This window comes from Pinus tabuliformis, chromosome 8, assembly GCF_031772625.1.
Source record: "Pinus tabuliformis cultivar Carrire ecotype Pingquan chromosome 8, CPIR1, whole genome shotgun sequence".
NCBI classification, from domain to species: Eukaryota; Viridiplantae; Streptophyta; class Pinopsida; order Pinales; family Pinaceae; genus Pinus; species Pinus tabuliformis.
In genome coordinates this window covers 1,509,110,741-1,509,125,577 of record NC_142294.1, presented here as the reverse complement: position 1 = coordinate 1,509,125,577, position 14,837 = coordinate 1,509,110,741, and the positions used below count along the sequence as shown (strand labels likewise).

At 33.5% G+C, this 14,837-nt stretch overlaps 1 protein-coding gene across 2 annotated transcripts; it reads right to left on the bottom strand.

Annotated features, from left to right (window-relative positions):
* Window positions 1-1,816: 1,816 nt before the first annotated feature.
* On the bottom strand, window positions 1,817-3,586 carry LOC149241606 (uncharacterized). 2 transcript variants are annotated; one of them, XR_016245643.1, is made up of 6 exons: window positions 3,310-3,586; window positions 3,116-3,219; window positions 2,923-3,028; window positions 2,796-2,851; window positions 2,015-2,145; window positions 1,817-1,968 (listed from the first exon to the last, which is right to left on the bottom strand). XR_016245643.1 is itself a non-coding variant. In XM_089367563.1 (5 exons), exons 1-5 carry the CDS (start codon window positions 3,383-3,385, stop codon window positions 2,116-2,118), a joined length of 372 nt encoding a protein of 123 aa, XP_089223689.1. In that variant the 5' UTR covers window positions 3,386-3,586; the 3' UTR covers window positions 1,817-2,115. The 2 variants fall into 2 exon arrangements, 1 of the variants encoding a protein (XP_089223689.1); XM_089367563.1 differs by having other exon boundaries at window positions 1,817-2,145.
* Between the last annotated feature and the right edge of the window lie 11,251 nt (window positions 3,587-14,837).

The window sequence follows — 14,837 nt, the reverse complement described above, 5'->3', positions numbered from 1 at the left end:
GTCTTTTCCCTCCACTCAACTAGGTAATTTGAATTGCGTGCATGACTAGGGATATTTTTAGTAAATTGACTAGTTAACTAAGAGATCACTGAGTTAACAATAGTTACAACTACTCAATTGAACTCCTACTAACTCTATTCATGACTAGAGATCACTAATTGAGTTTCACTAACTATAACTCCACTAGATTTCTATATCTTAGTAATCAACTCTAGCACAACTCGAATTCTAACCCACAAACTCGAATTAACTGACTTAACTAAGTGACTTGGCCATGTCACTCCTGCTAACTACAACTAAAGTCATCCTGCTGATGTGGAAATTCGAATTTCTACATTTGACTAAGGCACAAGTCAAATGAAGCTTTTTCTTGCTACAACTTAACATACTTAATATGGAGTTGATACATTGCATTTGAAAACTATTAATGATAAAAAATAACTCAATGTTAGTAACAAATAAAAAGTGTAGTCTAAATAGAAGACATTTTGGAAAATAATGATTTTCCTGGAAAGTTTTAGAATTTTAGGTGCTCCAAGGATTTTTGAGAGTGTTGAATCCATTTAAATTGATTCAAACATGCCGAGTTTTGGATTTTTTGGATTAAAAAAAAAAAACAACAACAACAACAACAACCGCTAGATTTCAATGATAAATTCATTGGATTTCGATGATAAAATTGTTGTTCCAATGAATTTGTCGTTTTCCTAGACAAGTACTAAATTAAATATTTTAAATCATTGGTAAATGTTAATAAACATCAATTCAAAATAAGTATCAAGACACTTAACTTGTAATACATCTCACATTATCAAGTTTAAAAGAAATCATAAAAATTAACTAAATTATGACTTTATTTTAAGTTATTATTATTGTTATAAAAAGAATATATATATAACAAGAAAAACATAGTAAAGCAACAATAGATAAGCAATGAGTTAAATGTCATATATATAAATCCAATGTAAACACTCTTATAAACATGAAATTTCTTAATTAGATTGAAAAGTAAAAGGGCATAACTACTTTTCATATAAATCTCAACTTTGTAATGGGCCTTAAGAAAGTAAGAGAGTAATTGAAATTTTTTAACATTTTAGTTCTATGATCGAAAAAAAAATAAGAGAAAGAAATATACTTAGATCGCCATAGTCTTGCTAACATTAATTAATATTAATATTATATAAATAATATATATATTTATGGTCCTCTTTCACCCATACTATAACAAACAACTTAACTATATCTTTTTGCAAATAGGCCACCAAATCTTAATGTTAAGTCCTCTTAAAAAAACATTCAATGTGTGCTTATGATTAAATCTACATTTAAAAGCAAGATATAATCCAATCTTAATTCATCATATATTTTATAAATATAATTTTAAATAAAAATAATTTATATAATAAAATAAAATAATTAATAATAATTTTTTTTCCTTATTTTAATTATAAATTTTAATATATTAAAAAAATAAAAATAGCAATATTTTTTTCTAATCATCTTAATTATATCTTAACAAATTTATATTAATATTATATATCATTTACATTAATTATATAGATATATCTTAACAAATTTATATTAATATTATATATCATTTACATTAATTATATAGATATAGATATAGATAATATATGTATGTGATATGCAACTATCATAATAATGAGGAAAACCAATAAACATCAATTCAAAACATTTTAGAATAAATATAAGATATTGGAATGAGATTTCTAACACAAACCTGAATAGTTCTCAATAAACTCAAAAGTTTAAATATATATTTAATTATAGAAACGACATTTAATACCGTGGGAAATTTAAAGCTCGATATTTTATAATAATAATAATTTGTTTCTACATTCAAATTTACTTACATCCATTTTACTCCATATCTTGAAGCAGAAATACAAGTAAAGCCACTCTAAATGAAATACAGTTACAAAAATCGGAATCTGTTGCTATGACCTATTACATTCATCGAGTTACAAAAATCGGAATCTGTTGCTATGACCTATTACATTCATCGTTGGCGCAGATTTATTACATTCAAGGATCTAGATCTGTTGCTTCCTGTCATACCCAGCGGGAGTTAGAGTGATTTGAGAAACAGAATTAGCCATGGCCAGAATTTCCAAGGTATGTCTGCAACAATGAGAAAGAACAGTGATAAGTAAAGTTTATAATTGAACATCAATGCCATGTTAAAAAACATGAGAATTTAAAGATGTGTGTATAAATAGAGTTTCACAAAATATGAGAATTTAAAGACTGAGCATCAATGCCATGTGAAAAAAAGGACATGAGAATTTAACGACTGAGCATCAATGCCATGTGAAAAAAAGGACATGAGAATTTAAAGACTTGAATGTAAATAGAGTTTCACAAAACCTGAGAATTTAAAGACTTTTGAGTGTAAATAAATAGTAGATTTTAGAATAAGTGAAGTTTATAATTGAGCATAATGCCATGTAAAAACACATGAGAATTTAAAGATTTGAATGTATAAATAGAGTTTCACAAAACATGAGAATTTAAAGACTGAGCATCAATGCCATGTGAAAAAAAAAACATGAGAATTTAAAGACTTCGAGTGTAAATAGAATTTCACAAAACTTGAGAATTTAGACTTGAGCGTAAATAAATAGTAGATTTTAGAATATTGAGAAATTTGATTGATAAAATCAAAATCAATTATTTGATTTCGTTTTAGTTTAAATTCAAATTGACTTTGCTCTTGTCTATCTAAAAAACTAACCCTCACACTCTTGTCTATCCAAAAAACTGACACTCACTTTTGTGTTGACACCCTGCTCTTTTGTGTTGACACCCTGCTCTGAAGACCCGAAACCTGTTTGCAGACAATTAATGTTAGCAGAAGAAAGCTAGCAGAGTTTGTAATATATGTAATAAAAACAGTACCTTTTTTAGGATAGGGATGGGGAGAAGAGGTGTGATGAGTTCGTGGGCCTTCATAATCTATCCCATATATTTCACTGCTGCTAAATACCCCACCATCAATATTTAACTGAATCAACCCACCACGTATTTTTATCAGTATATTGTAATTAGCGCTTCACTAACTAACTTGAAATTACACACACAAACCACCCACCTCCTGCGAACGACCACTTGTCTGCAACTTTGGCGTCTGTGGTCTCAACCCCAATGCATGAACGCCAGTCTGTTGTCCCAATCTCAATCCATGAACGCCTGGCTCTGAACAGCAGCAGCACAAAAACCCTAATTAGATTGCAGAAACCCTAAGTACCATCAATTCAGCATAGAAACTTGATTTCATCACTCAACCTTTCAAGGTTGTGGAGATTGAGAAAATGAGGAGAACAACTAGAAATCGTGTCAATAACATGTTTCCAGTTTCCATTTTGCAATCTCCAGGGAAAAAGTCCAGACCAAAGAGAAAGCTAAGCTTTTATGATAGCTGGTCAGTTATTGCTACGGACTATTGCAGAATTCAAAAATATTTTAATAATTCTGCTATTATCCTTCATTGAACTGAGTTGCACCTGCTTCTACTTATATAGCCACACTCCACTGCCCAAACCTTCTTGTTGGAAGATGACCTAATACAATTTCCTGTGGATAATGTGCATTTGTAGGCTTATTATCTTACAAAATTATAATCTAAAGATTTTTAGTCTACCCAATTCCATCTAAGGTTCCAAAAATGCAGACAATGATCATGTAATGTATTATATTATCATTATTATGTAGCAGAGGAGTTGGACAGCTAAATTGGAGTGAGGACAGTAGGAATGTGCAGTGGGTCCATTGTCTGCCATTGATGCCATCCGGTCACAACTAACAACCCATGCTGGGCCCTTGTTGATAAGATGAGTGAATGGGTTTCACGTAAAAGCCATTTCATGAACATTAGATGCTTTCATTCCATTTCACATCAAGGGAGACCATAAGATTCTCTTCCACCTGCCAGTGACCCTGTATTTTCTACGGACCTCTGTCGATGTGAACAAATTAAAGCCATATTTGTCTCCAACTTCTCATTTCATTTTTAAATATATTTTTGTCAATCCTGTGGATGAATAATGCAGGGGAAAGTGTACATTTTCAATTTTCTTTTCTAAAAAGTCTGAGTGTTGAAGTGAAAGCTGTCTCTTCAAATGGTGCATTTATTTAGAAACAAATGTACCTAAAGAATGAAGAATGTAGATAAAAAGTAAGATTTTTATGAAGATAGTGTGAGAAATGCATACAAAGAGAATTTAAAGGTTGATGACATTAAAAATGCTTATGTATAATAAAATATAGATTGATATCATTAAATATTTAAGAGAATAAAATATATATTTAAAATATTAAATATTGGAAACATATATATATCATTCGATATTTCAGAGAATAAAATATATATTTAGAATATTAAACATTGAAAAGAGGTATACCATTAAATATTTAAGACAATAAATTATATTTTTATAACATTGAATTTGTATATATAACCAAATCATCATTATATTGGGCGGGAATATTATGTTTTAAAAATATTAATATTTTATTTAAGATTAATAAATACATTTATAAAAACAACTTTCATAATGTAGAAATAAATATATATTCAAAAGTGATCTTAAGATTTAAAGAAAATAAACTTAGATTTAGAAAATTAACAAAATTATTGCTATATATAATTAGTAAAAGATAAATAATTGTCTTATTACAAAATATACATGTATATATAATACATATAAGGCTAAAATTATTTAATTATTTAGTTATGTTGAATAAGACCATTGTCAAAGCAAATGAGTTGGCTAAGTGGAAACAAATTGTTTCAAGGTAGATTTTATTTGGTTTTTTAGCTCCCATACAATAAGGGGAATCAATGAGATTTTCTTGGGAAAGAAAAAATAGTTTACATTATAAGTTCCATAAAAGTATAAAAGGACTAACCAAAAATATGAAGAAACATAAGTCTTTCAATTTATAGTTGATATTTACTATACAATTTTAAAATTTTGTTATTTCTCCGAGTAGCCAATTTTAGAAATTTTAAACTTTTTCATGCAATGTTAAAAATCATAAGAATAAATAGTTACATGCCAATTCCTAATTGTTTTCATGACTTCAAAATCTTCCCTCCCTCGAGTATACTAGCCCACATTAGTTGTGAGATATGGTATGAGGCAACATATAACTCTTAACATACCATAGTACTTATACAAATGGGGTTGTCCATAGATGTAGTATCCTTATTAAGAATGTGCGCTTTCAACTTATGCTAGTTAGTTCAATTATGAAACATATGATCTCCTTTAATTCTTGAAAATGATTTCATTAAAATATACTAGTTGCTTATGCTCAAATTGTTTTCTTATGTAATTTTGGGACAAAAACAAAATCAACTCAATAAACGCTCACTCCATCTAATCGCTTGTATGTACTAAGACTTCAACTCAAATTTCACTAGAAGGAAATGTTCAATATCTATATATTAAGGCAATTATATACCCAAATGTTAGAAAGAGAATAAAAATAAATTAAAAAAAGGCTTATGAATCTAATGGCCATTGCTTACATGGCACAAGCCACCACCTAGTTCACTATCCAACCAACACTAACATGGCCAACTTCACCTTGCACTATCCCATATAAACACATTATTGATTTATTTCATATAACATCGTCACCATCATGCATTGTTTGTCCTTCCCCCAAATTTTATACTTAGTCATTTTTCTGAATAACAGCGTTGATCCAAACTTATGAAAGGAATGAAATGAAATACAAATTTATAACAAAAACATAGACATATAATAAAACTTGACTTCTATTAATAAGTGAAATGTGTTGAAATTGTAAAAAATGCATAATGAAACAAAATCACTCAAATGGCGGTGACTTATCTCTAAGAAGAGATGTGATGGCTACATGCATTTGCCAGAGCATATTATGATGAGGTCGAAAGGCCCTTTTTAACATAAAGAAGTAATGCATAAAGCATAAATATCCAAAAACCTAACCTAAGAGATGAAACATTAAAGCCCCAGTGGGGTTAGTTGGTATGTCAACTTCACGGGGTAGTAACTTTTGCATACGATCTTTGTTTTGTGTGTTCGATAACCCTTTGGAAAGGTCTATCCAAGAAGTACACATTCTAGCTAGGCTTAGGCTAGAGCCTATAACTATCACCTGGGTCCTTTCCATGTCAAAAAAACATTGTTTAGGGCCTCAAAATAGCATCGAAAGTTCAGGACCCAAAAAGCTATAAAATAAAATGTCCAGATGGAGAATTGTGCTTTGAACCAGTGGAATAGGTGGGTGGCCACAAATATCCACCTAGATTAGTCCTCCCCCTTAGGAAGAAATGGTATGCATTGTGTTGAATGCCCCTATCAGATGGAAAACAATTTGTTGAACTTGGTAGTGGGTGAGCCACTTGCCTTGGTGCAGGAGTTTCCCTGCTTTGACAACCCGATCAAGTTGGATCCTCTATTAGAAAGTGCCCTTAACATCTGTGTCTACGATTTGATCAATGGTTTCATGTTTCATGCATTTGGGGTTGAGCTATGTTGGTGTCAACTATTCTGCTATCTTTGATGTGTTCAATAATGGTGGAAAGTATGGTTGAAGGAGGTCCACCTTAAACACTAGGTGTAAGCCAAGGAAGGGGGGAATACTTAGCTTAAAATCATTTTCACCCACAACCTTGGTGATGGTGTAAGGTTACCAAAGTGGATGAATCTTCTGATGGGGTCATGTAAGGAACTATTTCTACAAATGCAACCAACCTTGTCTCCCACCTGAAATTTGTGTGGCACTCGATGTTGATCATGGTGTTACTTATACTTAGTATTTGGTTTTTGTAAAATATTATGGATTTGTTAATAGATGTGTCAAATTTGTTTAATGAACTTGGTTGCTTTTTTGGCCTCAGAGTGAGCATGCGAATATTCTTCACGCGTTGATGCAATATGTAGTGCTACATCAGTAGGACCCAATTGTTGAAATAATATGCCCACCTGAAAAGGGTTGTGGTTGGTTGGGTTATTGAGGGTTACGTTGTAGTCATGTTAAACATAGGTCAAAATGTCATCCCCTGTGTGTGGATTCTTGGATTTTTACATGTGCAAGATAGGCATGATCATCTTGTTGACGACTAATGTATTTCCATCAGTTTGGGGGTTAAAGGAAGTGGATTTGGTGATCTTAGTGTCCAAAAGTGACCAGAGGCTCGAATAAAATGTGCTTAGGAACCTATTATCTCAATCTGATATGATGGTCTACGGTATCCCAAATGTAGCCACACCCATTCAAAGAATAGCTTGGTAGTGGCCTCCACTATGATATTGTTCTTGCAAGTTGTCAAAATGGTCATCTTAAAAATCGATCAACAATCATGAAGACACAATCATTTCCCTTTTTGGTTGGAGGAAGACTAGACATGTAGACCATCCAGATGAATTCTCGGGCTTATGGGAATAGGAAAATGGGTGTACAAGCCTTCCTTCTTAATGGTTGGTTTGGCAATAGCATAGATAGTGCAGAATTGATATACTTGTTAACATCCTATTGAAGTTTTGGCCAATATAAATACTTGTGTAGCATAAGAACTATCATTCCATGCAAAAGTGTCCTTCCATACCATTATAGTGAGAGTACCAAATCATCTTTGCACACTCACTTAAAGGAACACAAAGATGGCCAAGATGGAATAACAATATGTATTGACAATGAAATTTAGTGGCAACGATGCGTGTGCTCATCATCCGGTAGGTGGTAATGAAGTAAGAATCACTCTTATAGAGTTGGGGCCACCTAGAGGCCTCATGTCTTTAGGAGTGGAGCACCATGGTTAGTGTTGTGACTAGAGGTCAACTAAGGTAGTAAATGACACAATTGGTGCTCCTTGTCTTATATTTGATGTTGAGATGACATTGTTGCAAGTATGTGGAATAATTTTGATGGCATTCATTCTACGACTTTCCTTGTGTCTTCGTAAACAATAGAGTCTTATGATTAGTGTGGATGATTGTCTCCTTCTTGAGAATGCAGTGCTTCCATTGGTGGTATGATTGCACAATGGAATAAATTTCTTTTTCATAAGTGGAGTACTTAAAGACATCATTTAATAGCATCTCACTATGATAGGCCATTGGATGACCATATTGAGTGAGAACTTCGCCCATAACATAGTTTGAAGCATCTATTTCAATATCAAAAGGTTGTTGCAGATCAGGTAAGGATATCATTGGGGTTAAGCACAGATAGTATTTCAAATCATTGAAAGCTTTCTATTGTGACACCCTTGGTCATTTGGCTGAGGGCCCATGCAATATGGGAGAATCACAACACGAATCTGCAATAGAAGTTGGTAACACCTAAGAAAATTTGAAGCTCAGCTAGTGTGGTAAGGGCTAGCTAGTCATGAATGACCTAAATATTGGTTGGATCTACATGCACACCATGCTCATCAACAATCTAGCTTAAGTATTGGACCTTCTTTATGTCGAAGGAGCATTTTTCCAAGTTGGCATATAGCATGTGCTATTGCAGAGAGTGACGAACTTGTTGAATATGTGATAAGTGTTATGCCAAACTCTTGCTAAAGATGAGGATGTCATCCATATATGTTGGGTCCCTATAATACTAGTGTATTCCCCTTATTGTTATTGTTAGTGTATCCCCCTATTTTTATTGTTGTGCCCCATAGAAGCCCACTATTATTATTGTTGTGCCCTTACATTATTATTGTTATGTAGACTCTAATTATATTATGACCCCTTAGACTCCTATATATACCAAGGAGGTCTTATCATTTGTATCATCCAAGAATTGTTCATTTATGTAATGTAAATGAGGTTTCCCCTCAAAGAGGCTAATTTTTAAGTCATTGATCTATCTTTTCTTTTATTTTTTGAGTTGGTTGCATAACATTTGGTATCAAAGCTTTGTATTATAGGGTTTTGCTTCTTCAAATAGGCCATCTGGGAATTTTCACTATAATATTTTTCTATGAGGCTTCAAAAGCTAAAATTGAAATAACGTGGAGCCAAAATATTAGTGAGCTTCGTGTACGAATTTCAGAGCTTGGTTCGCTATATTTTCAGAGATATGATCCGAGGAAGTTAGGGCTTTTGCAGGCTCCAAAACTCCATATCAAACATGTGACCTAGGGAAAATCACCATAACTTCCTCTCCAAGCATCGGATTTGAATTTCATGAAACTTAACTGAAAGTGCACAAACTTTAGTTTTTTGTGTATCATTTTCAGGGCTGAAGGATGAAACAGTGACACGTGGAACTCTGTACAAGTTCGCTCTACTGAACCAATCTATAATCAGGTGATCGTGGCAGATTGGGCATCTCTTTCTTGAAGAATCCAATATCTATCTGACTTGTGGGATTCGAAAGAAAACTCGGAGGACTACCATAAGACGAAAGTTGAGCCTTTGGATATATGAAATTACAGAGATACAATAGCTTCAATATCAAGCTTCTAAAGAGCAAGAAAAATGTGTGTATTTTTTTAAAAGTTTGCGTAACTTTTGTTTGAAAAGCCAGTTTGAAGTGATTCAAAGGGCATATTAAATCATATATATCAATATTTGGTTATAAAATTCCTCCAAAATAAAGGAATTCTACACCAATTAAGCCCTCATAAAGCTCTATTATGACTTGTGAAGAGGAAGAATTGCAACATGATATATCAAATCTATGGGACCAAGTGCAACAAATTTCGCTCTCACAAAGATGAGCTAAAAGGGGACATGGATGGATTAAAAGGAGACATGGATGGCTTAAAAGGAGACATGGATGTTTTAAAATCATAAATAAAAGGAGACATGAATGGTTTAAAATTATACATGGAAGGTATGACAAAGATACTATAAGAAATGCTTCCTAATGGCAAAAAGGTATTCCATGAAACTTATGAGGAGAGAAAAAAAATATATGAATTATGAGTTTAGAGACTCCAATGTTGGGTTTAACACCCACCACATTCCAAAGATCAATATGAGCAAGTTTGACGGCAAGGATCCGGTAACATGGATACTATAAATGGAGCAATATTTTGATCTCCATGATGTGCAACATAGACAAAAGGTACACATTGCATCTTTATATTTAGAACCCAATCAGTTTATATGATATTGATGCCTTTGTTCTCATAAACCACTTGTCACTTGGTCAATTATTATGGAGGAAATGATAGCACATTATGAGGATACAAAGAACAACACCTTCTTTATCTAATTGATAAATCTCAAACAAAAGGGTTCAATAGCAGAGCACATTGAGGACTTTCAAAAATTGAATATCGAGGTAACTAGTATTCCAGAGGAACAAAGGATTTATGTCTTCATAGGGACATTGAAGGATAACATCCAACATGAGGTTCGCCTTTGGGAACCTAATTCAATGGAGAACACATTCAGGGTGGCAAGAAAAGTTGAAAGCAAAATTATGGCAACAAGGAAGTCTACCACTCACAACTATAAAGATGGAAGTGTTGTTGCTTCTAGCCTTCCACAGCCTACAATGTTGACGCCACAACAATTGGAGGAAAAAGGAGCAAAAGGGTTTTATTACAGCTGTGATAGAAAATTCACTAAAGGTCATCATTATGGGGAGAAGAAATTATTCTACATAAATTGTGAAGAGGAGGAAGAAAAGGAACAAGAAACATCAAAATAGGAGGATATACACCAAGAACAACCCCATAGAAATAAGAAACAAATTTGGCCATATCTTGTAATGCATTTGTAGGAATTACCACTCCTCAAACTCTCAAGATAGAAAGATATATCAAGAAGAAAAAGGTAATAATGTTGATTGATGCGGGTAGTACCTGTAATTTTGTTCATTGTAAGATAGCCAATAAATTGAATTTATTCCTATATCCATAGTGTCAAGTGATGGTTGCAAATGGAGGAACTATAAATTGCTCTAGAAAGTGCCATAATATCAAGCTAACCATGGGGGAATATGTATTGAATATTCCAATGCTTTCCATTCCAATGGATGATGTTGATGTTATACTAGGAGTCCAATGGTTACAATCTTTGGGGACGATAGCTTTTAATTTTCAAGAACTTTTCTTGAATTTTTTTTGGGAAGGAAAGGAAGTTGAATTAAGGGGTATTGCAGGGAAACCAGGAAATATAATAAGCTCTAATGGCATGACAAAGCTTCTGAAAAAGGAACAATAAGGCATAATTGCACAATTATGCTCACTAGAGGTTCAAACATCAAAATCATCTATTTCTCTAGATCTCCAAAAAGTATTAGACACTCATTCCAAGGTATTTGAGACTCCCAAAGGCCTCCCACCTATTTTTTATCATTACCATGCTACTTGTTTGATTCCATGAAGTGTTCCTCCAAACATCGGATCTTACAGATATCCATATGCCCAAAAGAGTGAAATTAAGCATATGTTTGTAGAAATGCTAGAGGTTGGTTTAATTCAACCTAATCAAAGTTCTTTCTATGTTCTAGTAGTATTGGTGCACAAGAAGGATGGATCATGGCGTATGTGTTTGGATTATAAGGAGATCAACAAGTTCACTATTAAAGATAAATTTCCCATTCCTGCCATTAATGAATTGTTGGATGAATTACATGGAGAAATTTACTTCACCAATTTGGATCTTCATTCGAGATATCATCAAATTAGAATGAAGGCTGGAGACATTCCGAAAACAACATTCAGAACTCATGAGGGTCATTATGAATTTTTGGTCATGCCTTTTGTCCTTACTAATGCTCCTTCCACATTTAAATGTTTGAAGAATTCCATTTTCAAACCCTTCCTTAGAAAACTTGTGTTAGTATTTTTTGATGATATACTAATCTACAACAAGTCTTGGAAGGATCATGTTCCACATGTTGACATGGTCCTCAAACTATTGGAGGTGAAACAATTATATGAAGAAACCTCCCAATGTTTCTTTAGAGTAAGGTGGAATATTTGGGTCATATTGTATCTCATGAGGGTGTTAAGGTAGACCCTAACAAAATTAAAGACATTAAGGAATGGAAAATCCCCACAACATAAAGCATCTTCGTTGATTTCTCAGGTTGACAGGGTATTATTGCAAGTTTGTTAAGAATTATGGTAGAATATAAGTACCTCTAACAACATTACTGAAGAAATATTCATTTTCTTGGACTCCATAAGAAACTAAGTCCTTTGCGCATCTTAAAGAGGCAATGTGCCAAGTGTCATTCTTAGCTACGCTAGACTTCACAAAAACATTTATTGTGGAATGTGATGCCTCAAGAAATGGAATTGGTTTTGTTTTAATGCAAGAAGGAAGACCCATTGCTTTTGAAAGTCGTCCAATCAAAGGAACATATTTACACAAACCTATTTATGAGAAGGAAATGTTGGAAATACTACATGCACTAAAGCAATGGAGACCTTACCTAATGGGAAGATGCTTCAAGGTAAAATAGATCAAGATAGTCTTAAATACTTTTTGGAGCAAATATTATCTTCAGAAAAGCAGCAAAAATGGGTCACAAAGATGATGGGAAATGACTTTGAAATCGTCTACAAAAAAAAAGGAAACAATATGTTTTTGGAGGTGCACTCTCAAGAAAGGATGAGGATGTGGAAGCATTGCTTTGTGCCATTTCTATTATCCAACCTAATTGGATAACCAAAGCAAGGGATGAATGGAAGAATGACAAAGAGGAGTGGACAATCATTCAAAAGTTGCAACAAGATCCTAGTACATCTGGTACATTTAGTTGGAAAAATGATTCATTATGTTACAAATATCGCTTATATATTTGTAAGAATTCTCAACTCAAGAAAAAGCTAAAGTTCCTATTGCATTTATGGAAACAATTCAAAAGCTACATGGAAATCCAAAGATTATTGTAAGTGACAGAGATCCTATTTTCAATGAAAATTTTTGGACGGAGTTATTTTCTTGTCTTGGTACTCAATTAGCTCATAGCTCATCTTATCATCCTCAATCTGATAGGAAAACTGAGATATGAATAAATGTTTGGAAGGATATATTTTTTGCTTTGTATCTGATAAACAAACACAATGGGTTAAGTGGTTACCTCTAGCTGAATGGCGGTATAACACTTCCTTCCATACTGCAGCAAAAATGACCCCATTTATGGCACTTTATGGATATCATCCACCATCCATCACATCATATTTAAGAGAAAAATCTGAGGTTCAAGTAGTGGAATATCACATCAAGCATCAACAACAAGTTCTCCAACTCTTAAAGGATAACCTCACTCCGGTGCCAAATCGAATAAAACAACAGGAAGATCAACATCGCAGTGAAAGAGGTTTTAATGTAGCTGACTAGGTATTTTTACAGCTACAACCATACAAACAAATGTTCCCCAAGCAAGCTAAGAAGGATAATAAACTATCACCCAATTACTATGGCCCTTACAAGGTGTTGCAAAAGATTGGTACTATGGCATATAAATTGGAGTTGCTGCATCTTCCTAAGTACACCAAGTTTTCAATGTTTCATGATTAAAGAAGGTTATTGGTGACAAGATCCTAGTTCAAATAGTGTTGCCAGAACTTGATGAAGAAGGAAAAATCATATTTGAACTTGAAGAAGTCATAGAAACAAGAACCCAACTGCTATGTAATTGTTGAATTTAGGCTTCTGTGATCCATATCAATTTTGAGAAGAATCTTTGGCGAAAATCACATAGAGATAATTTTGTCGACGCGTTTCGAACCAACCAGTGTGGTTGGTTATTTAGTGGAAGAACTTACCCACTGAAGATTCCACATGGGAGGATGAGAATTTAATACAGAAGCATCCAAAACTACTTAAGCGTTGAGGACATCACTTTTTTAAGGATAGGGGCATGTTAGGCCCCTATAATACTAGTGTATTCCCCTTATTGTTATTGTTAGTGTAGCCCCCTATTTTTATTGTTGTGCCCATGTATCCCCCCATGTTTCTATTGTTGTTCCCCATAGAAGTCCATTATTGTTATTGTTGTGCCCTTACATTATTATTGTGATGTAGGCCCTGATTATATTGTGACCCCTTAGACTCTTATATATACCAAGGAGGTCTTATCATTTGTATTGTCCAAAAATTGTTCATTTATGTAATGTAAAGGATATTTCCCTCTCGAATAGGCTAATTTTTAAGTCATTGATTTATATTTTCTTCTATTTTGTGAGCTAGCTACATAACAAGATATACCACCACAAATGAATTGGTGAAAGGCCATAGTATATCATCCATCAACCTCATGAAAGTTTTCGAGGCATTCATTAAACCAAATCACATGACCAACCATTGAAAGCAACTTGTTTTGGACTTGAATGTAGTCTTCCATACATCGGTTTGTTCTATTAGGACTTGGTGGTAGTTGGACTTCAGATAAATCTTACTAAAGTACTTGTCCCCCTTGATCTATTCAAGAAGGTCATCAATTTGGGGAATTGGGTATTGGTTCCTTACTGTGATTTTTTTCAGGGCCATGTAATCAATGCATAGTCACCAAGTCCTATCTTTCTTTTACATGAGTACAATTGGGCTTCTGCAAGGTGAGGAGTTCAGAAAGATATTCCATTTTTGGACCAGCTCTTGGAATGGAATTTTATTTCCTAATTTTCCAGAAGAAAGCAACAATAGATTGGCCCATTGGGTAGTGGTGCATCAAGGGTCAAATCGATTGAATGCTTGACCTAGCAGTGCAAAGGTACTCGAATGGATGAGGAGAATATGTCTTTATATTCTTCCATGACCATGTCCACTTGCTTATGCTACATGGAGAGGCCATATGTGGAGTCCATGGATGTGGTTGTGACATTCTACTCACTTTGAGAGAAAATTAGGAAGAAG